At 35.4% G+C, this 23344-nt stretch overlaps 1 protein-coding gene across 4 annotated transcripts in view; it reads left to right on the top strand.

Moving 5' to 3' along the window:
• FXR1 (FMR1 autosomal homolog 1) overlaps positions 1-23344 on the top strand; it is a 59529-nt gene that overhangs the window by 22674 nt on the left and 13511 nt on the right. For 3 of the 4 annotated variants that reach the window (XM_027111077.1, XM_027111068.1, XM_027111058.1), the window contains exons 4-13: positions 6057-6128; positions 6546-6694; positions 6924-7017; positions 7464-7580; positions 8894-9064; positions 10651-10729; positions 14367-14476; positions 19288-19374; positions 20556-20613; positions 20701-20763. In XM_027111077.1, the coding sequence (XP_026966878.1) occupies positions 6057-6128; positions 6546-6694; positions 6924-7017; positions 7464-7580; positions 8894-9064; positions 10651-10729; positions 14367-14476; positions 19288-19374; positions 20556-20613; positions 20701-20763 (1000 nt within the window). Of the gene's footprint in view, positions 1-6056; positions 6129-6545; positions 6695-6923; positions 7018-7463; positions 7581-8893; positions 9065-10650; positions 10730-14366; positions 14477-19287; positions 19375-20555; positions 20764-23344 lie in introns of all 4 variants that reach the window. The other variant, XM_027111049.1, reaches the window with a different exon arrangement.

Genomic DNA, 23344 nt, shown 5'->3' with positions numbered 1-23344 from the left:
ACACACACACACACACACACACACACACACACACACACACACACACAATGGGATATTACTAAGCCATAAAAAAGAATGAAAGAATGCTATTTGCAGCAACATGGATGGAGCTAGAGATAATCATACTGAGTGAAGTAAGCCAAAGACAAATGTTTTATGATATGACTTATTTTTTTAATATTTTGGCTGTGCCAGGCGGCATGTGGGATCTTAGTTCCCCGACCAGGGATTGAACCCATGCCCTCTGAATTGGAAATGTGGAGTCTTAACCACTGGACCGCCAGGAAGTCCCCATATGATCTCACTTATATGTGGAATCTAAAATATGACATAAGTGAACTTATTTACTAAACAGACTCACAGACATACAAAACAAAGTTGGGTTACCAAAGGGGAAGGGGTGGGGGATAAATTAGGAATTTGGGATTAACAGATACACACTACTATATATAAAATAAACAACAAGGACTTACTGTATAGCACAGAACTATATTCAATGTTTTGTAATAGCCTATAATGGAAAAGAATCTGAAAAAGAACATATACACATATATATGTATATATGCACACACAGAGATATACACATATATATATATACAAAACTGAATCACTTTGCTGTATATCTGAAACTAACACAATATTGTAAGTCAGCTATGCTTCTATTAAAAAATAATAATAACTAAAAAATTCAGCCATATGAACTTCCCATTCTTGTAGGTCAGGTATGGTTAAATATTGGCGATTTCACATGGCTTACTCTAAAATTTTATTACTTTACAAACATGTTTGGCTACTTCAGGCTTGCCCTTTCCAGCCAATTTATGAGACTTAGATGAAATTATAAAACATAAATTAGTGTCTGGTAGTGACCTCAAGAAGACATTATATGGCTTATAATAGAAAGTTGGTTTTGAAAAGTCTAAGACTCAAAGGTTTATTTTTAAACCTAATTGGTGGCTTTGTGTTGATAAAAACTGGCATATATTTTCAAATCTTTAAAGTATTTAATATAATTAATTTTTTTTGATAAGTGTCTGCTTAATAGTTGATTTTGTTAACTAAAGATTGCTAAGAAAATTGGTAATTCCCTGGTGGTCCAGTGGTTAAGACTCTGTGCTTTCACTGCTGAGGGCCTGGGTTCGATCTCTGGTCAGGGAAATAAGATCCCACAGGCTAGCTGCGTGGCATGACCAAAAAAGAAAGATTGCTAAGAAAATAATTCTCAGCTTGTAAAGTTGGAGATGATGGGAAAATGAAGAGTTCTTTAGATTCTCTTAAGCTGGATATATAGTATAATGTTCTGGGATATTGGAAGGGCAGTAGAAAGAGTTTTTACCCAGTGATTTCACATGTGAGGTGCCTTATTTTTTATTATAAGATGCCTACCTTATTCAGCAAGTTAGTAACACACACAAACGTGTTACATAGGAAGCCTGATATCTCAAGCTAATAGATAATTTTATAAGACTTTTTACGTTTTTCCTCTTGGGCTTAACATATTTGATATATAAAAACTTTTTTTTTGAATTGTGAAGTCTTCTGGTTGAAATACAGATAGGCAAGTTTTTGTTCTTGTGACATACGCCTTTTCTTCCATCTTTTATGGCAGATAGACATTATGGTTCTACATCTTTATAATTTAGTTATAATCTTGGGATAGGTCCCTTGAGAGAAATTTAATAAAGGGATTAAGAATAATTTGATGTAGAACACTCCCTTACCTGACAATTTCTTTTTTTAATTTGGCCATGCCGCATGGCATGCAGGATCTTAGTTCCCTGACCAGGGATCAAACCCGAGTCCCCCTGCAGTGGAAGCACAGGGTCTTAAACCACTGGATTGCCAGGGAAGCCCCCTTACCGTACAGTTTTTTAATTTAGTATTTTACTTATAAGACAAATACAATATGCATGTATAATTTACATCTTACCTTTAAAAATGTATCAGTTTGATTCTTGCAACCAGTCTGAAAATTTTAGCTGTCTGTAGTTAGTCTTTCTCATAATACGAAGTCAGCATTGTTAGTCTTAGTGCTTGGGAATGCTCATACATTAAAGAATAGGTGAACATATTCTTTATTACTTGTATCTTTTTCTTTTGGGGAATGGGCAGTTTCCAAGACTTATGAAACCCATTTGTTAAAGTATCAGCCACAAATACTAATGAGATAATAACTGTTGTGTAAGTAGATAAATCACATTAGTGTTTTCTAGATGTTAAGCTTGCTTTCCTAATGTACATTTTCTATTTCTTCATAGATTGTAATGAGATAAAATAGATATGAATAGTACTCAATAAATGTCTTTCATGTAGTTGTAAAACAGGTCATTATGATTAAGCATTCAGTTTAATGCTTAACATTATTTAGAATTAGGTAAAAACTGGTAGAAATTGTCTACTGGTGGTGTTCACATTATTTCTATTTGGTTATAACTTTGAAAGGCATCGTTGAACATTATTAACTTGAATGAAAAGCTGATAACATTAGGATCCAGACTGGAATTCCATTTAAGTCATAATTTGGTTGTGTGCTGGAATTTGGAGGCCAGTAAGGTTTGACTTGGATTCATTTGGTAGAAAGAATACTGAAATAGGCTTTTGGAATTTAATTCTTCCATGAAACTGTAGCCTTCTTCAATCTGGGTACTGTTGTGTTTTTAGGTCTCTCATGGGCACTCCTTAGTCTTTTTTTAAAGCTCTTTCTTGGATTTGAAGAAACTTAGAATGTTAGAGAAATGAGGGCCATTGCCTTAGAGTGTGAATTGCTTTCTTGGAATAGTTTGGGGATTTAAGTGAATTGAAATCTGAAGTAAAGGAATTTCTGTGAGGTGCTTTTACTCCAATGATGTAGTCATAAATCAGTACTCTACATCTTGGACGTAGTATGCTAGGGCGCGGTTTTAACACTTGGTTATTAAAACGACTTTTTATTGTGTTGAGTACACTGTTCACTTTGTAAAGGATGTTATTTGACCCACAACACAAAAGTGGAGGCAAATTCATAGCATTTTGATTTGAGCCAGGAGCTTAGATTAATTTGGCTTTATGAGAGAGGCTTTGTCTTTCAGGGATCAGTTATTAATGAAGTTTACAGAGATGGATGTAAGTATAAAATGGAATCCAGCATTTTAATGTTCAGTGAGAACTAAAGCTGCAAGACAGTCCACAATGTTTTATTCTTTTTTGTAGGTAAACTTACATAGAAAGCCAGATTCCTAGACGGGTATTCTTTGGTGAAACAGAACAGGTAGTTTATTTTAAGACGCATTTTTCAGCATTCAAGCTTGAGGCACCCATCCACTGTAGATCAACAAGAGATATACCAGTCTGTTTAGCTGAACTGCCTTTCTAAGATAGTGCTTGGAAAGGGCACTTTCCTTCTTGTTCTCAGGGTTTTCTTTTTGTTTTTTTAATTCTCAGTATACTAGGGAAAATAGTCAGCACTTACCATTTGAGTCTAATGGGCCATTTTTATTGTTTTTTTATATTTTTAAGTCATTTTACATATAAATTTACAGAAGTAAGAATAAAAGGATGGTGAAGATAAACATTATTAGATATTTTAATAAGCATTTAAACAAAGAAATCCAAGTTTTTATTTCATGTTTTCCTGGTTTTTGACGATACATGTACCTAAAATGAGCAAAGTTTTCTGAATATTAACTTATTGCTCATCAGCTATCATGCATAAACCCAGAACATACCCATCTTGTAAATGCTGATATCAGATTTAAAGTCCATCTCTGGTATGTTCTAGTTTATCATTTCTTCTGTTTCATCTTACACACTTGAATTATCAGAATGCAGTGGTTTAAGAATACAGTTGACTCTTGAACAACATGGGTTTGAACTGCATGGGTCCATGTATACTCGGATCCCCCCCGTGCGGCTTGTGGAAGTCTTAGTTCCCTGACCAGAGATTGAACCTGGGCCCTCAGCAGTGAAAGTGTAGAGTCTTGACCACTGGACCACCAGGGAATTCCCACTCAGATTATTTTCAATGGAAAGTGCTACAGTACTGCATGATCAGTGGTTGGTTGAGTTTGCAGATGTGGAACTGCATATACAGAAGGCCGTCTGTGTTACACTCAGCTTTCAACTGCATGGAGGGTTGATACCCTTAACCCCTTTGTTGTTCAAGGGTCGATTGTATTTTGGAACTTCTGATGGCTTCTAATTTTATCGAATAGAATGTTAGCATCTTTGCCCTATAATTACACCACTCTCATATTTAACCAGTTGGATTGACTAATGTGCATTTCTTCATCATCTGTTTCTTTCTAGTCACAGAAGATGGCAGAGTATTTTAGGATGTAGGAAAAATAAGGTTCCTGGATTCTGTCTTAGATTTATGTAAGGGTTCATTGGATGCTTAATAACAATTGCAAGACAGAATGAGTTTTATTCTATTCTAAAAAAAAAAAGGTAAAAATTTCTTTTATTTTGGAAGATTTGAAGAAAGGATAGAGTCAAGAAATAGTTAGATTTACTCATATAAGAAATGCAGAAGCTAAAATTGAGTTCACTGGAGCTTCATTGGTATATAGGCGCTTTTTTTCCCTCAGCTTTTCTCTAATCATGGTATGCAGTAAAGTTGATCATGAAGTTTTGGCTTATTTATTTTTAGTTCCAGTATTCCACCACTTCGAAGATTACTCATTATCATCTTGATAGAAGCTTCAGGCTTTCCAAAACTGTTTGCCTATCAGTAGTTGTTTACATTATTTCACAAATGGCTGTTAACATGTATTGATTGGTAGATTTCTCTGTCCACCTGTGTAGGGGCAACCTTAGTTTAATCAAGATTTTTGTGAGTGTTTCTTAGTCATCTCTTCCCAGCCGCCCCCCGCCACTTTCTCATGTATTGAAAATATATCAAACAAACTGCTGTGTCGTAAGAAATAACTCTAATTCTCAATGGAAACTTTTCTAATGTATTATATTTCAAAATACTTGATAATTATAGAATACGTAAGATACAGGGTTTGTTTTGCATAGGAGGTTTTGTAAGGTATGTACTCTGCTAGATGGACTAAATGTGTGTATAATTTTTTTGTTAGACTTTTAGTACATTTAAGTTCCTCAGCAAGGGATTTAAATGTCATACCTTGAAGGAATTTTAAAATAGGAAGAAATCTTAAAAACTTTCTAAAAACAGTTCTTAATTTCAGCATTTTATAAATACTGATAACAGATTTAAAATACATCTTACTAAGGTTCTAGCTTATCCTTACTTCTGATACTTGAATCATCAGAATGCCATGCTCAAAGATGAACAGTGCTGACAGAAACTGAAAGATCTATGTTTTACACTATATAAAACTGTCTTGTAAGAAGCATTTCTTTAAAATAATACTTATTGGGACTTCCCTGGTGGCACAGTGGTTAAGAATCCGCCTGCCAATGCAGGGGACACGGGTTCCATCCCTGGTCCAGGAAGATCCCACATGCTACGGAGCAACTAAGCCCGTGCGCCACAACTACTGAGCCTGCGCTCTAGAGCCCGCGAGCCACAGCTACCAAGCCTCCGCGCCTAGAGCCCGTGCTCCGCAGCAAGAGAAGCCATTGCAATGAGAAGCCTGCGTACCGCAATGAAGAGTAGCTCCTGCTCGCCACAACTACAGAAAGCCTGTGCAGCAACGAAGACCCAATGCAGCCAAAATAAATAAATCTCTTTAAAAAATAATAATATTTATGTTTAGTAAACCCTCTTGAATTTGGAATTCGATTTCCAAGGAGCCAAATTGCCCAAAGAGGGTTCAGTTTTATTTTTCAGTAGTAAAATTTAAGCGTATATAACTTTTATTAAATCATGTTTAGTACATCAGTTTCATTTTGTTCACAATATTTTTTTTTGATTAATTTATTTTGGGCTGTGTTGGGTCTTTGTTGCTGTGCGCGGGCTTTCTCTAGTTGTGGTGAGCAGGGGCTATTCTTTGTATTATTCTTCACAATAAAATTTTTGATTCTTGATTTTAATGGAAGTTTGCACTTCATTGTCTATAGTGTTGAAATCTTTTTGGATGAAGGAATAAGGGCATTTTTTTTCTTGTCAGGTGTATTCAAGAGCAAATGATCAAGAACCATGTGGATGGTGGTTGGCTAAAGTTCGAATGATGAAAGGAGAAGTAAGTGATGTTGAAACTTGCTTTGTGACTGATTTTCAAGGAAATACCTCCACTCTTGGTTCTGTAAATGTTACTCTAACTCTTAGTTGTTAAAAGCCTACTTCAGAAATAGTTAATCATGCCTTTCAAAAAGTCATGAGACCAGTAATTTATATTTGTGTTCTGGATTTGCAAACACCAAAGCTGTTCTCCAGAGGTATAAATAACGCAGGTGTGTGAGGACCACCATAGTTCATGCTTGTAAGAATGTATAATCTAGTTTAGGCAAATCAGATTGATGTAACTAAGCTGTGCTTTAGTATTTGTGCCACAAGGGGGAGGGTCTACTGGTTAAGCTGAGCAAGGTAATTAGAACTTCATTTAAAGCTCATTATTTTTGTTCAGATGGGATTTTTAAAATATTTTGATGTCTTTTAGTTTTATGTCATTGAATATGCTGCTTGTGATGCCACTTACAATGAAATAGTCACATTTGAACGACTTCGGCCTGTCAATCAAAATAAAACTGTCAAAAAAAATACCTTCTTTAAATGCACAGTGGATGTTCCTGAGGATTTGAGAGAGGCGTGAGTAATTTTGTTTACTGTTGAATTGATTTGTGAATCAAGAGGATTTTTCAGTGCTACAAAGAACTTTTTTCCCCAGACGCCCAGTCAAAAACTGTGATAGAAAATCTTTTTAACAAACAAAAGTTTTAATGGGTGGTGTTAAAATGAAATACTGAGTTTTCATTATAATTGCCTTCTAAATTTAACCTATTATTTAGGTCTTACCCATGAATTACTTTCTCCCTAGGTGTGCTAATGAAAATGCACATAAAGATTTTAAGAAAGCAGTAGGAGCATGCAGAATTTTTTACCATCCAGAAACCACACAGCTAATGATACTGGTAAGGTAACTCCATATTTTAAGGTAGATAATGAATATTGTACAGATTTTATAAATATTTCAAAAGATAAAAGCTAACTTGTTTTATAGTGACCTTATTAAAATACAGTGTGGGAGAAATTTTTTTGCAGTTATAAAGTTAATTTGTAAATTTCTCCTGGAGTAAGGAGGAAAAATCAATATAATATTCTTTACATCATAAAATCCTTAATATATGGGATCCTGGATTCTACCTGCGCCCCCCAATCATAATTTGAAGAGCAGATCTAAGTAATATGGAAATTAAGAAAGCAAAGTAAGATTAACTTGTGGCGAGGGGCGGTGCATGTTAGGTGAGGAGAGAAGTATAGTAGACGAAAATCAAGAAAGGCCTTATGTGGAAGGTTGTGTTTGTATTACCTTGAAAAAGGATTTAAGTTTTTGAGTGATTAACTTGTGTGTTTATAGTCTGCCAGTGAAGCAACTGTTAAGAGAGTAAATATTTTGAGTGACATGCATTTGCGAAGTATTCGTACGAAGTTGATGCTTATGTCCAGAAATGAAGAGGCCACTAAGCATTTAGAAGTAAGTGGGTTTACTTGTAAAAGGTTTTTTGCGTGTCCCATTTAGTTTCATGAGTATATTATTCAAGTTCCATGGCTGAAACTACTTGACTGTTAGGTAAGGCAACTTGGGACCTGTTTTATGGCTAATAACTGGAGTCATTGTGTCCTTAGAAGAATTACTTTTTTCTATTACTTTTGTCAAACATAGCCTTTTGTCTGCTAAATTCCTGTTATTTGTTAGAACTTGGATGACAGGTGCCAAAGAGCTTAAAAACTCACTAGGGATTTCCAGTAGAACTTTATTGCTGATTTTTACTGTCCTGTATCAGTCACAATGCATTTCCTTAGTAACTGGTTCACTATAACAACTCCTGGGTAAGAAGAGAGGAGGATACGTGGCTTATAGTTTTAAAAAAGAGCCTGTCATTGCTTCTCTCCATCCTAAGGTATTCCTGTTTTCTCCTCTTCTTCGCTGCCATACTATTAGGAGATGTGTTCCCCCCACCCCCTCCCACACGCACTTGTGCACACACGCTGTCTTAGAGAAATTGGGGTACGTTTATCTTTAGGATAAGTACACGAATGCCCTTATTACTTTAAAAGTTCCAAACAAGGGATATGTGAATGAGTTTTGAAACATAAATCATCTGAATTGGAGAGCTTCCTGTATCAGTAATTCTGGAAAATTGTTTTAGAATTACTGTTTTCTGTGACCATGATTAAATAGATGGGTCGACCTTTTTTCCCCTTCCATTATATGATCCCAAATGAATTTCCTTTATTCCTTTTTTTCTTAGTTCTTTTTCCTTTTTAAAAAAAATTATAGTGAAATAAACATAAGATTTACCATCCTAACCATTTTTAAGTGTGCAGTTGATAGTGTTGAGAAGTGTATTCACATTGTTGATCAACCGATCTTCAGAACCTTTTCATCTTGCAAAAGTGAAATTCTGTGTCCATTAAACAACTTCCCATTTCCCCTTCCTCCCAGCCCCAGCTCACCACCGTTCTACTTTGTTTCTATAAATTTGAGTACTCTAAATACCTTTCGTAAGTGGAATCATGTAGTATTTGTCTTTTTGTGACTGGCTTATTTCACTAAGCATAATGTCCTCAATGTTTGTCCATGTCATAGCATGTATCAGAATTTCCTTTTTAAGGCTGAATAATTCTGGTTTTACTCACATAATCACATTTTGTTTATCATTCATCATTCAGTGGACAGGTGGGTTGCTTTTTCCTCTTGACTGTTGTGAATAATACTATGAACATGGGTGTACAAAAATTTTTTTTGATCTTTTATAATAAAGTATAATTTGCCTCTTTTACTAGTGCACAAAGCAACTTGCAGCAGCTTTTCATGAAGAATTTGTTGTGAGAGAAGATTTGATGGGCCTGGCAATAGGAACACATGGTAGTAACATACAACAAGCTAGAAAGGTTCCTGGAGTTACAGCTATTGAGCTAGATGAAGATACTGGAACATTTAGAATCTACGGCGAGGTAAGCTGTTTGCCCCCCACCTTGGGTAACTTTCCTATAACATATTACCTATTGTCTGGAATTTCAGTTTCCGAAGGGTGAAACGCTTTAAATTAATCAGCCTGGCAATCGTTGCATGTATGTAGGTGGATTAAAGGTTGTGTTTAATGTGTACTCTTCTCAAAAGTTACTTAATCAACTGCTTCTGAATTTTACTGTTTTATGTGCATTACAGATAATTTATTCAAATTTTTTTGAGTGCTTACTGTCGGGCACTGGCAGTTATAAATAGCATATAATAGAATAGCTTTTGTAGAACTTGAATTTGAATAATATTTTGTCACTGGTTAATTGTGACATCTGTGTGGACAGGAAAATAATTGGAAAAATAAATCAGACTTTTCTTCATTGAGACCATCCTTCACATTAGAGAAAATGAGTTTTTTGGGGGTGATAATTTCAAGTCTTGACTTTTCATTTGAGTCATATAGTAAATCTTACTAGAGGCCTGATTTTTACTTCCGAAACTGTTAGAAGTGGGCAGTATAACAAAGTAATTGAGATGAAAGGCTTTGGAGCCATACTGCCTGAATTGGAATTTTGTCTCTACCACTTTGAGGGGGCTTGGAGAAAGTTACTCAGCTTCCCTGCGTAATTTTCTGAATTGTAAAATGAGAATATTAATAGTGCTTACCTTACAGTTTATGAGGATTAAATATGGTTTAAAATTTTTTGCTGTGTATAATACAGGGAGCACACAACATACTTGACCTGTGGTTATTAAAGGACAAACATTAGAAGTGGAAGTTAACTGTTACTAGACTATAAATTCCTTTTGGTGAAGACACCCCCGCCCCCATCTTCTGATCTTTTAAAATCATAACCATTAGCGATTAGGAATTTTAATGATGTTATCAGTAGGTAATTTTTTTTTAAATGCATCTGCAGAAACAAGCTTTTAAATCATTTCTTACGTTGAGAATGAAAAAACAATGCAGATAGTACAGACAACATGAACAGTTTTTTTTTTTTTTTTTTGCGGTGTGTGGGCCTCTCACTGTTGTGGCCTCTCCCGTTGCGGAGCACAGGCTCCGGACGCACAGGCCCAGTGGCCATGGCTCACAGGTCCAGCTGCTCCGCGGCATGTGGGATCCTCCCGGACTGGGGCACGAACCCGCGCCCCCTACATCAGCAGGCGGACTCTCAACCACTGCGCCACCAGGGAAGCCCTGAACAATTTTTTTTTTTAACATTCACCTGGAGAATTCAGCATAGGAGTGTGGGCCAGATGTATTTAGGATTGGGTTAAATTTGGCTAATGTAAGTAAGTTAAACTCTCTTAATTTTCTCAGGAGCTTAAAAGGGACCTTAGAGATGTCTAACATATTTTGGTTGTAAAAGACTCTTTCCTAGCTGTTCAGTGATTACTGTGACTTTTTTTGGAAAAATACTTCATGAATTATTTGACTTGAAATGTCACTCTGGTGGTCTGAGCAGAATCTTGTACTAGAGCGTAATAATTCAGTTTTTCTTATTTTATTTTTGTTGTGGATTGTGGGTTTCTTCATGGTTGAATTTCATGTTTGTTTCCCCTCTCTCCCCACCAGAGTGCTGATGCTGTAAAAAAGGCTAGAGGTTTTTTGGAATTTGTGGAGGATTTTATTCAGGTTCCTAGGAATCTTGTTGGTAAGTACTTCTGCTAAATGTTAAATAAGTTAAATGTTACTTAATTACGTACAGTGACTTAATTGAAAATTAGAGTTTTCTGATATCTTAAAGTCATGTAGAGTATTATTTTTATAACAGTTTGTCATTATAGTTTTTCTTAAGCCTTTTCATCCTTTGGCCTCTTTCTTAATATTTTCATTTGCTTGATGTCTTTATCATTCACATATCCATCAAAATTGTCATAGTACTTTTTGAGAAGGTATTTGTGGTAATTTTTTTCTTCTGTTTAATGTAGAAGAAAAAGTAAGAATGGACTAACAATAGGGTAATAAACTTCTACACAGTAGGCCTCGAGTAAGTAATAGTTGTTGCAAAGGCATAGAATAAAGTTTAAGAAGTCATAGGCAGGAGAGAAGGATGGTGATGATGATATGAGGGGAGGTTTCACTATTAAGTTTTTGACACTTAGTGAAAACTGCTGCGCCCATGGGTTATTAAGTTAAGTGGCAATTTTTGAATTTGAAGGTGCAGTTAAATGAGAATTATAGCTTGGGATTAGTTGTTTAACAGCTTTGTTATTATCCTCTACATCTGTGCTGTCTTTTAAAATGCTGTTTGAGACATATGGGAGAAGCTTTGGTCACATGTTAAATACTTAGTGATTATCCTAAAAGTTTGACATAAATAAAGCATCAACATGATGTAGCAAAATTTACTAGAGGAATGGTTTTTTATGATTTTTTTGGTCATCTATTGAATCTCATTAGTTTTTTGACCTTAAATAGTTAGAGCCCCTTGGGCTCCATTTATATATAGTTACGCCTATAGGAAGATTCTATACATGTTTTACTTGTCAAATTCCGTAAAACATTAGTAGGTGAAAATTAAAAAAAAAAATACTTCCACTATTAAAAAAGATGTTTGTTTTGGCCAGTAAAAAGTAGTGCACTTGGGATAATAGTGTACAACACAAGAATTTGGACAGTTTCATGGTGTTCAACTATATAAAAATCTTTTCACTTCTGCCCAAACGTTTGGATGGGTATGATATATACTACCAGTTAAGAAAGCTCCACTTAATCTGTTCTTAGAAACCACTGTTCACTGTACACTGAATTGCTGGAGATTATGAGTTGAGAGGTTGCAATTAAATGTAAGTCTCAGGAATTGTACATAATTTTAATAAATGTTAAGATAACAAAAAGTTACCAAATGTTTATTGTTGCCTAATGAAATTGCCTTTGACAAGAAAGCTGCTTTTGAAAATGATCCCCTTTGTTGTTTATATAATACTCTATTATTGACAGCTATCAGTACTAACATTTTGGTTGCTGCTTTTACAGAACATAATTTAACTTAAGATTTCTTCACTTGTAAAAATGATTTGGAGGTGAGTGTGTCCAAGGGAGTCAGGGTTCTTTCCAGCCCAACAATTCTATAGAAGATAGCCTTGGTCTTGTAGAATTTGTGGTAGTGTTAACTTTAAGTAAAAATTCCTGATACTTCAGAAATAAGGAAATTGGGTGTATTTGTAGCTCTCAGATTTTTCTCTTTATTCATTTATCTGTGCAGTGATGTGAGTACCTGTCATGTCTCTTTTTTTCCTCCACCCTGGCTTGGTTGGCTTTGGTGATTTGGGTTGTTTGTTTACTGTTTAGAAAATAAATATTAGCAACTATTATGCGTTGGTGAAATACTCAGAAGTAAGGACTTCAGTTGGTTGGTGTGTATAATAGTAGTACTACATCTTCCTCCAAAATATTTTCTGGTTGAAGCAGTGTTTTGAAAAATAGTACCTTCTTAGTCCAAGTGAAAGAGAAAAAAAAGAGGACTGAGACATAAATGGGAATGAGGACTACTTGGTAGGTAAGTTTCAGAGAGGATTTCTGCACATATTCAGGTTCCAAGGGTTCTAGACTTGTTGACCATTCCCACCCTTCCCAAATCGAAAGTATTACATGAACATTGATTTGAAAATTAATTGAAACTTTTCACCTCCTGGAAGCCTTCCTTAATCACTTCTCTACTCTGTCCCTTCAGCATTTATGCTCAGTGCTCAAATTATACTACAGGTCTGCTTCAGTTTGTCAATATGCTTTGGAATTTAAACTGTGGAAATGATCAGTTAAAATACTGAAGGTCTCTGGTGGGACTAAATAAAACTTGCAGGTAGGTCCTTGCCACAGACCCCAGAAGGGTGATGGATATTCACTCACCACTGGTATAGTTCACAAGAAGGAAGGGGTAAAGATTTGGGGGAGGGGGTATGATATATCAATCTGATTTTTGTTTTTTCGAAAAGATATTTGCTTATTTTTAGCAGGGTCAAGGATGGAGTTGCTGCTTGAGCTTCACTGTGTTAACACGAAGGTTGCTTTTATATGCTGCTGCTAGGGCTGCTCAGAGAAGACATACATCATGTGACTTCCCTGTCCTACTCCTTTGTTTTTTCTTTTTACCTGTTCAATTGCTGGTGCTTTTAAATTTAGGGTTATTGGGCAAGGAGGTTTGAAAATCCTATAATAGTGTCTGCTGTATTGACCGGCTTATTGTTGCCATTGTTTCCTTATTTATCTCCTTCCCCCCTTATTTATTCTTTATTGAGAACTGTTCTCTCAAGCATGCAATAGGAGAAACTTACATTTTAACCTCTTTCAACCAAAATGAATTTATTGTGGAAATAGATTGCTGATATAGTATAAAATTTTAATTAATTGAGGATTTGGACTTAACAAATAAGATGTTGCTGTTAACTTAGGATACATCTATTCCATACACTGGTAGTTACTTGAACATTTACTTCTGTTACCAGGTAACACTACCCAGTATTGCTTTGTTACTTTATGGGTGTATGTTAGCTTTATAACAAGTGAGTTCCTAAGGGGAAGAGCATCTTCGTGTCCTCCTTTTAGTTTCTCCTCTAATTATTGGATACTCAATAACTGCTATGTGACAGACTTACAAGTTAAGTGTGGAGAAGGTAAATAATTTGAATTTATGTCATTTTACAGTATTTCGTATCTAGGAAGACAGCAAACCATATACATGTTGTATGTAGTTGTACACTTCTGTAGTACTTTAAAAACTTACAGGTGTAAAATGTAATACTTGTTAAATGTCAACATTTTATTTTGGTGAAGAGAATATTCATTTTAAAAGAATCTTGAAGTCACAGGTGTCTTTTGAACAAGTAGGAACTTAAAAGCCAGATTGATGACTTTGTTAGTTGTTTGAATAATAATATATGTAATATGTCATAAATGTAAACAAATTGATGTGATTAATGCCAAAATAAAAGTTTTCTTTTTGCCTTCATTTATATATCCAAGTTTTTGAAATAAATGGATATGACTTGATATTTTAAAAATAATATAGAACATATTAAAAAATACTTAGACATTGAAAATGGCTTACATTGTGAGTGGCACTGTCAATCTCAGTTAACAGTAGTTGCCTTGGGAGTACTGAAGTGAAGGTTTCATACCAAGGATAAAGTTCCTCAGTGGTCTTTAGGGTGAGTTAATTGAGAGTAAGAAGGTGAAGTTTTGCTTGGTTTTTATAATTTGATAGTAAGTCAGATTATTTGGGCTGGTGTTGAAATGATAAGCAGTGTTGGTTTTTAACTTACCATTATATATGTTTTCTCTTATTAAAGGAAAAGTAATTGGGAAGAATGGCAAAGTTATTCAAGAAATAGTAGACAAATCTGGTGTGGTTCGGGTGAGAATTGAAGGAGACAATGAAAATAAACTACCTAGAGAAGATGTAAGTATTTAAAACATAATTTGCTTGTGTCGTGTGTCTCCCTCCTCCCCCCCCCCCGCCCCCCATTCTTTTTCTGGTTGACTTACAGTACTATTTTTTATATTTTGAAAATTGTTTTAGGAAAGTTATATCCGGTGAACTGCTTATGCTCTGCAGCAGATTTTTCTTTTTTAAAAAGTTCTGTTCCTTACAGTGTTGCTTAACACACTTAGAAAACAAGTCATCTTTCAGTTGTTGGCCTTGGGCTCTTGGTTGGTTTCTCAGTATGTCAGTAAAAAAGCCAGTTTTGGGGGGAGAAATAAAAAAGACTGATAATCCTAACAGTTCTTTTTTTTTGTACTTAGAGTGTAAAGAATTTGATATTCTAAACAAAACAGTCGGCTGTGAAGGAATTCTTGATATGTAACACTTCCTTGACTTTTTTTTTAGAATTTGTAAGCCCTAACCATTTTTTAATTGAAATCTTTAAGCTTTATGTTGCTAGTAATTCTGATACCAACTTTCTGAAATTTCTTTTTCAGTCTTTTTCTTACATGTTGATGTCTTGTCCACAGTGCTGTATTTTTCCTTCTCATCCACCACTGTAAGCATCTCTCACCTTTGTGGCTCCAGTGGTCAACTCTGTATAAGTTGCATGTCTGAACATAAGGCAAGGATTTTCCCCCATATTATCTCCCAGAAAACAGTACATTCACACCTTCCTCAGTTCTGCACGATAACTAGAGAGTTTGTTTGCCTATCGGGCAGAGTAAGTTTTTTTTAAAATAAATAAATAAATAGACAGACACACACACACACACACACACAGAGAAAGTTGTAGATTTTGGCTCAGATAAATAGCCTCACAGCTGGTATTTGATGTTGTAAAGATGCCTATGAAATATACCATTTTCTTTATTCCTTTTAATTAGTTAGAATGTGGAGGTAAAATACACACTTAAAAACAAATGAGAGAAAAGAAATGTCTTACTATTATACAAATGAGTACTTGTGGATTGATTTCATCCTACACTGCTTCAAAAACTGCTGTGAACCTCAAGTAATTTTAACTTATTCTTAAGCAAACACCATGCACCAAATGGGGGGGAAACCCCATTTTTTATTGAATTTAAGATGATTAAAATTGAGGGTGTCATACTGTTATAATTGGCACTGTCCCCATTTATACTTACTATATAAAATAATGGTGATCCATTTGACATACAACCACTGCCTAAAATTGATCTGAAGATCAAGGTGTTTACTGGGCAGGGTCATTAATGACTCAATTATTAATTTCTTAGCTTGATACTAATATCTAGTCTTCCCTTAGCTTGACTTATTCCCAGTTGCTTTCTAGTATTTACTATCTTGTTGCAAGCTAATTCTTCTAGGCCCTCCTTCATAAATTAAGAAGTTATTGTACTTTCCTTTGTTTGTAGTTTTGGTCATTGTTACCTCCATTTCTGTGCCAGAGTTAAGAAATTTAAATGCTAAAAGATACCAAGCACATTATGTAAATTATGAAGCAAGTTGGGATGTACAAGATAGGAAAGGGAGGGCACACTGTGCCTTTCTATAAAAGAAACATGCTGCTCACGTTTAATCTGGTTGCTGTGTAGGAATGCATGTATTATGTGTTGCTGTTTCTTCCAATATTTTAAAGAAAAGCTGGAAACCTAAACAGTACACAAAATTTTTCAATTTTCCAAACATTGCATGTGAAAACAAATCTGAAGGTTGATATTGGCTTATTTGGGGCCACCATTTCACAATTTAAGCTGTCTAGGGGCATTCCCTGGCGGTCCAGTGTTTAGGACTCTGCACTTTCACTGCTGTGGGCCTGGGTTCTATCCCTCATTGGGGAACTAAGATCTCGCAAGCTGTGTGTCGTGGCCAAAAAGAAAGAAAGAAAAAAAAGCTGTCTAAATCCCCTGGAGACTCAGTTTAGAACTTGTTTACTCTGAAGTCTTCGGTGACTCACCTCTACCCCAATATGACCTTTCCACCTGTATACCATAGCTTTTATTGTCTATATAATTGTGTATTTAATGATTTTCTTTAAGTCTTTTATTTTGTTTTCTGGTTTATCTTATGTCTCTAAGCCAGGTTATGGAGCTCCTTGAAGTCAAGAAATCAAATCTGAATTCTCATATTCTCCCTTCTTCCCTAGCATAATGAACTGTATAGAGTAGGCACCTGGTAAATATTTAAAGTCAGTTAATTAAGGTTTTTTAAGATTAGATTTGAGTTTTTAATTGTAAAAGAAACACGGTTTATGTAAAGGTTAGAATAGCACAGAAAGGTATGGTGTAAAAAATAAATTATATTTATGTCCTGTCCATGTCTTTCTCTTTCCATCATGTCTAATAGATTTTAGACTTGTCAGGTTGCCTTTTTGTGTCTTCTGCTCTTAAAAATAATGTTGCAGCAAAGATCCCTTGTGACTGAAGAGTAAATTCCTGGAAGTGCATTTGTTAGATCAAAGGCTATATGGCATTTAAATTTTTAGATCTTGTTAGTTTTCCCACACATTCCTCCACCAGTATAGAAAATGTCTGTATTCCACATATTTGCCAATACTGAGTTTTATCACAGTTTAATTAGTGCCATTCCAGAAGATGTACATATTATCTTTCCATTTGCTTGAAAGACATTTTCTATAAACAGATTGTCCTTTGCATATTTTTTGTCATTTTTTATTACTGAAGTGTGTAAGCTTTTGCATTTTGAGTAAGTTAGTCTCTTTATGTATGTGGCAAATATTTTTGCCTTCTGACTTCTGCAGTTTTGTGTCATGTTTGGCAGGTCATAGATTGTTCAGAAGTGCATTTCTAGTTTTTTCCCTCCAGTTTTTTTTTTTTTTTTGGTGTAATGTTATCAGGAGCAGGATCAGCGTTATTTTTTTCTGAGTGCTAGTTTATCTCAGTGTCACCTGTTAACTATAAATAATCAGTTTAAAAAATATTTTTAAATCTAGAAATTTCACTGAAATAACTTAGATGTAAACTCATATATTCAGTAATAATCATTTACTCTTTACTCCAGTTTTTTTGTTTTAATGGGTTATAATACCTATTAAAATAGTCGGTAAAATACGTGCAGTTAAGGATGCCTTTTTACTGCTCCTTTTCTTAGGAGGTAACTATTGGTTACTATCTCCAGTTGGGGGTCAAGGCATTCTATTTCTCTTAATCCTTGCAGATCAGCTGTTCGGAAAGACTTTACCGGTAGTTTTTATCTACTTGTAAAATTCTATTTATTTTTAATATTGGCTTTAAATGACAATAATACTCTTATGAATTCCCCTAACTTTCCACATCTGGGATGGCATAATTCACATTCTACCTAATATTCCTGTGCTTTTAAAGTTCATATCATTAATGCTGTACAATGAGATTATTACAGGAAGGTTTATTATCTTTTCTGAGATTGTGATTACCTTTAGAACAGGGACTTTATTTATCCTATTCCTTAGCATAGGTTCTGGCAGTTAACACGTGGATGTTGTTTAGAATTAAGTAACTGGATATGAAATTGGCTGGGAGCAAATAGTTTTCTCAGCTGTAGAATTGGGATATTTCTTAAAGTGAATTTTTAATGAACATTAAATAATGAACGTAAATAATATAGTCCCAGAAATACAGTATGTGATTAAAACTTTTTAGATCTCTTTTTTTCCCCTCCCCTGTGTCTTTTATTCACTTTATATCCTCTGTTTTCTGCATGTGAATTTTTGAGGACACTGTCAAGACTTTCTCACTTCCTAATAAGCTTAAGTTAGAGTCCCTTGTTTCATGCCTTCCTAGTTGTAATTACTTCCTTATAGTCACTCGCTTTAAGCTCCATGATAGCTGTGCTCTGTACTGTAGCCTTAGCACCTGCCCTGGTCCATTTCTTCTTTTTGATCTCCCATACTAAAATTCAATTAAATTTTTAAAAAATTATTTTGGGGCTTCCCTGGTGGCGCAGTGGTTGGGAGTCCGCCTGCCGATGCAGGGGACACGGGTTCGTGCCCTGGTCCGGGAAGATCCCACACACTGCGGAGCGGCTGGGCCCCGTGAGCCATGGCAGCTGAGCCTGCGCGTCCGGAGCCTGTGCTCCGCAACGGGAGAGGCCACAACAGTGAGGGGCCCACGTACCACAAAAAAAAAAAAAAAAAAACTATTTTGAAAATAAGTCACATAGTAGTTTCTTACATAGAATAAAAAGTTAAGCCACACTTAATTCCATATTTAGAATCCAAAGTTAAGCCAGTTTGTTTAGATAACTGTTAGGAACTATTCTGTGAAATTAAGAAAATGAGGAAGGACACTGTGATTGGGTGTTTACTTAGGATCTGTTCATTGCCCTTAGCCAGTAGGAAGCTGGAAGTTTACTTCTATAAAGGAAAAAAAAATTATCTTACTCTCCTCCTCACTTTTTTAAACCTTCCTCTTTTGAAATTCAGCTAAGTAAACCAGGTCTGGGTTAATCCTTTCATTTGTTTTAATAACTGGTGACTACTTGCCCATATCAGTAATTTCTTTACATTGTGTAAATATTGAGAGTCTGTAGATGATGCTTCTATTAATGATCACGAAGTACTCCTTCCATTACACACATGTTGAAAGTTTTGCTATCTGAGCACATAATATAGGGATAACCTGGCTAATGGGTTTTATTACGTTTTTAAGGAAAGCACTACTAAAGTGATATATCTAGTCTGAAAATTCATGCCAGTTTGATGGTAAATTTCTTTAAAAGTTGGTTTATATACTTAAAAGATTAGATTGAATTAGAAATTAGAAAACATAAATATTAAATACTGAGGATGTTGTGTTTTCTTACAGGGGATGGTTCCATTTGTATTTGTTGGCACTAAAGAAAGCATTGGAAATGTGCAAGTTCTTTTAGAGTATCATATTGCTTATCTAAAGGTTTGTATAGTGTTCATATCATGTTGCTCCACACGTTTAACTTTATATTTGTAATAAATTTTAAGTCTTTAAATATTTTTGTTAATTCAGCTTCATATTTGCCCTTTCTTTCTGCGTGAGAATATTAAAAGTCCTTTGCTGTAGTAAAATGATTGGCCTCGTGTACATTTTTTCTCTTTCCCTCTGTACTTTTACATTTCTTTCCGTACTGTTTAAGACATGGTCACTCTTGTGTTTGATGCAGATAGGACACAGAACCAGGAATGAAGGTGGGCTTTCTTGGTAACTGATATTCTCTGAATCATGTGTACTACCCCCATAGATATCAGTTGATAATTCTTAACCATTGTTTTTAATATAGTCTGTCTGGGTTGATGAATAAAGAGAAAAGGTTTTAGAAAAGAAATTCCCTATAAGTTGGAATTGTCATTTTCTACTCTTCTTATTCCTGCTGTTTTTTTCTTGTTTATAGTATCTCAACTGCTCTGTCTCTAGTTATGTTTTCCTTTTAGTCACTCATATCGTTGGCTGCTGTGTTAATATTTTGAAAGCACCCCTGATAATGTCATTCCTTTTTTTAAAACTCATCTTTCCAATACTCTGCCTTTTAGCCAAGAGCTTTCTCTAGACACCTTACCTTCACATCCTGTAATGACCTCATTCTCTGAATGACCAAGTCTGCCAGTTCATCTAGGTCACAACTCAAGTGTCATTATTTTGATAGGAAAGTAGGTTATTAATAGTACCTGTCATAAATGGTACCTTACCTCATTTAGCAGAGTTTTTACTCCTGGAAGGCTAGATCTGGTAATTTTATGTAATTATTAGCTGTTTAACTAGGTTATTTCAGCACTTGTCTGTTGAACATCCCCTAGGTTATTCTAATGCTTGTGTGTAAACATTCCCTTGAAGGAGAAGAGTCATTGTCTTTTTATTTTGCATACCTGTAGCACTTAGCATGGTTGGCACATGATGCTAAGGCATTTGTAAATGCTTGGTGAATTGAATTAGCAAATGACCTTGTAAATTGTGTTCACTAGGAATACAGTTATACTTTGCTGAATAACTGCCCAAGATCACAAGCTTCTTTCATTTGTAGGACTGGAATATAGCTCAAGCTCTGGGCTTTAAGAAGACAAAAAAACACATGTAAGATTTATCCTTTTTTGTTTTGGTTATAGGAAGTAGAACAGCTAAGAATGGAACGCCTGCAGATTGATGAACAGCTACGACAGATTGGTATGGGTTTCAGACCTTCTTCCACCAGAGGGCCTGAAAAAGAGAAAGGATATGCCACTGATGAAAGTACCGTCTCTTCTGTACAAGGTTCTAGGTCTTATAGTGGAAGAGGCAGAGGTCGTCGGGGCCCTAATTACACCTCCGGTTATGGTAAAAAAAAAATTTTTTTTTTTTGGTAGTGGTTTCGGTGGTCCAATACATTTTGCTTGTTATTGTTTTTGGGTTGTTTTTAGGATTTATTTTTTATTTCATTTTATTTATTTATTTATTTATATGGCTGCGTTGGGTCTTCATTGCTGTGCGTGGGCTTTTTTCTAGTTGCAGCGAGCGGGGGCTGCTTTTCATTGCGGTGTGCAGGCTTCTCATTGTGGTGGCTTCTCTTGTTGCGGAGCATGGGCTCTAGGCGTGTGGGCTTCAGTAGTTGTGGCGCACGGGCTCAGTACTTGTGGCTCGTGGGCTCTAGAGCGCAGCAGGCTCAGTAGTTTTGGTACGTGGGATTAGTTGCTCCGTGGCATGTGGGGTCTTCCCAGACCAGGGTTCGTACCCGTGTCCCTGCATTGACAGGCGGATTCTTAACCACTGTGCCACCGGGGAAGTCCTGCTTATTATTGTTTAGTTCATCACTTTATCTTGGCTTTGAGGGCAGGAGATAGTTCCGAGGTACATGTTTTGATAGTGACAGCATGCTTTATATTAATGACAGTAAAAGGTTTATAGTGTTCAAGTAAAAGGTTTGTGTGTAATGAAATGAAACATGTTTTTGTTAAGTTTATAGCTCATGATCATGTTTGTTCTAAATATTTAGAATAAATATATATGCAACTTGTTTTCTCAGGTATTTTCCCTGTACAATTATATACATTTTCCAATAAAAACCTAGTGATGGTGGTGATATTACTAGGATTTATCTTTTGCCTACCCTCTAGGAAAAGTAAAAATGAAAAAATATGCTAATCACTGTGCCATGATTACATATAGCAAATCTGTACTGGTTTTTAAAATATACTATATTGGTTCATTTGGCAGTTTTGAATATTAATATCTCACATCTGGAATTATTTTGTGAAATACAGCATTTCAATAATATGAGAGCTTTAAAAGTTAGAACCTAGTTAACATTTTATAAATGAACATTTTTTAAAATGTGTTTCACTGAGAGGATGGGGCTTAACCTATATAGGAAGGAACCAGTGGATGGTGATTGTCAGCAATTCTCTAATCCTAAATTTCTCAGTTTGTCTTCAGCTTTGGAGTTGTTCCATTTTTCTGCATTTGGACTTGGATCTTAGCAGTGACCTGATTTTTTTCTTCCCTTCTCTCTTTCCTTCTCTCTTTCCTTCTCTCTTCTCTACTCCCCTATGCTCATCCTAACTGCTTTGGGAAAGTTTCATAAACCTTTTCCAGAATAGAAGGCATTTAGGGAAAACAAATACATGAAAGCTTTACAGTGTGCAGATTCCACTTCCACATTTCATGTTTAACCAAAGGATCATCTGATGATGCCAGAGTTATATTAGATTTGTACTGTTTTTCATTTGTTGTAGAGTTGGATGGTCAAGTTTCCCTTCCCCTTTTTTCATTATTTTAAAGTTAACCCTGTATTGAAGCCTGAAAAGAAGAATTCCAGTTACTGTGTTCAGTATGTGAAGGACTGAGAATTGAGAACTATTAAAATCCTGAAAACACATTTAATACAAAAGACAATCAGTAGTTAAATAGAAATTAAGTACATATTGAATGATTTTAGAGGTACAAATTACTAGTACAAATAATCAGATTTGGTTTTTTGGTTGATGAATTCATTGAACAATTTTATAAGCCTCTGGGAAGTCCACTTATTGATGAGAGGTCACTCTTTGGCAAAATGCTTTTGTTGACAGAAATAAATGAGAATGGTGGAGGAATATCATTTGGATTGAAGAAAGCTATGCAGATTGTTCAGTAGATGGCACTCTTACCTCTGAATCTTTGCCAACTAGTAACATTGTATTTCTTGAAATAGCTGTTGAACTTAAAGTAGGCTCCAGAGAAATAAAAATTATTTGAATTTGGTTGTAGATGTTCTTGTTCAGTTAATAGCAGAAGGTTTTTTAGGTGGTGAATATATATATATATAAGCTGTATAAGAATTTAACATCTCTGAAGTTATATGTGTTACAATGGATGATGTCTTACAACTTTAATTGGCAGCATTTTCTTTAAATGGCACACAAAATATGACTTAATGTTGGATTTGATAAAATGTGGGGCTTTAGCTGTTAATATTAAGTTCAGCATATGTGTTCATTTAAAAGGATGTGAACAGGGGCTTCCCTGGTGGCGCAGTGGTTAAGAGTCCGCCTGCAGATGCAGGGGACATGGGTTCGTGCCCCGGTCCGGGAAGATCCCACATGCCACGGAGCGGCTAGGCCCATGAGCCATGACCGCTGAGCCTGTGCGTCCGGAGCCTGTGCTTCACAACGGGAGAGGCCACAACAGTGAGAGGCCCGCTTACCGCAAAAAAAAAAAAAAAATCTATAGTTTAAAAGGATGTGAACCATCTTCATAAGGTGATTTTAGAAGTTTTAGGGGAAAATATGAGTTAAAATTCTGTTAAAAACAGGTCTTTTTATTTGTTGGAGCCATTACAAATTGAAGTGGTTTCATGGATCATTTATAAAGCCTCCCCCCACCCTGACTTTTTGGATTCATGAAATTATATTTTACAGAATTGAGATTGGAATGATTGCAA

Source organism: Aethalodelphis obliquidens, unplaced genomic scaffold, assembly GCF_003676395.1.
Source record: "Aethalodelphis obliquidens isolate GAN/ISIS:26980383/991018 unplaced genomic scaffold, ASM367639v1 scaffold1, whole genome shotgun sequence".
Classification (NCBI taxonomy): domain Eukaryota; kingdom Metazoa; phylum Chordata; class Mammalia; order Artiodactyla; family Delphinidae; genus Aethalodelphis; species Aethalodelphis obliquidens.
This window is presented reverse-complemented; position numbering and strand designations above follow the sequence as displayed.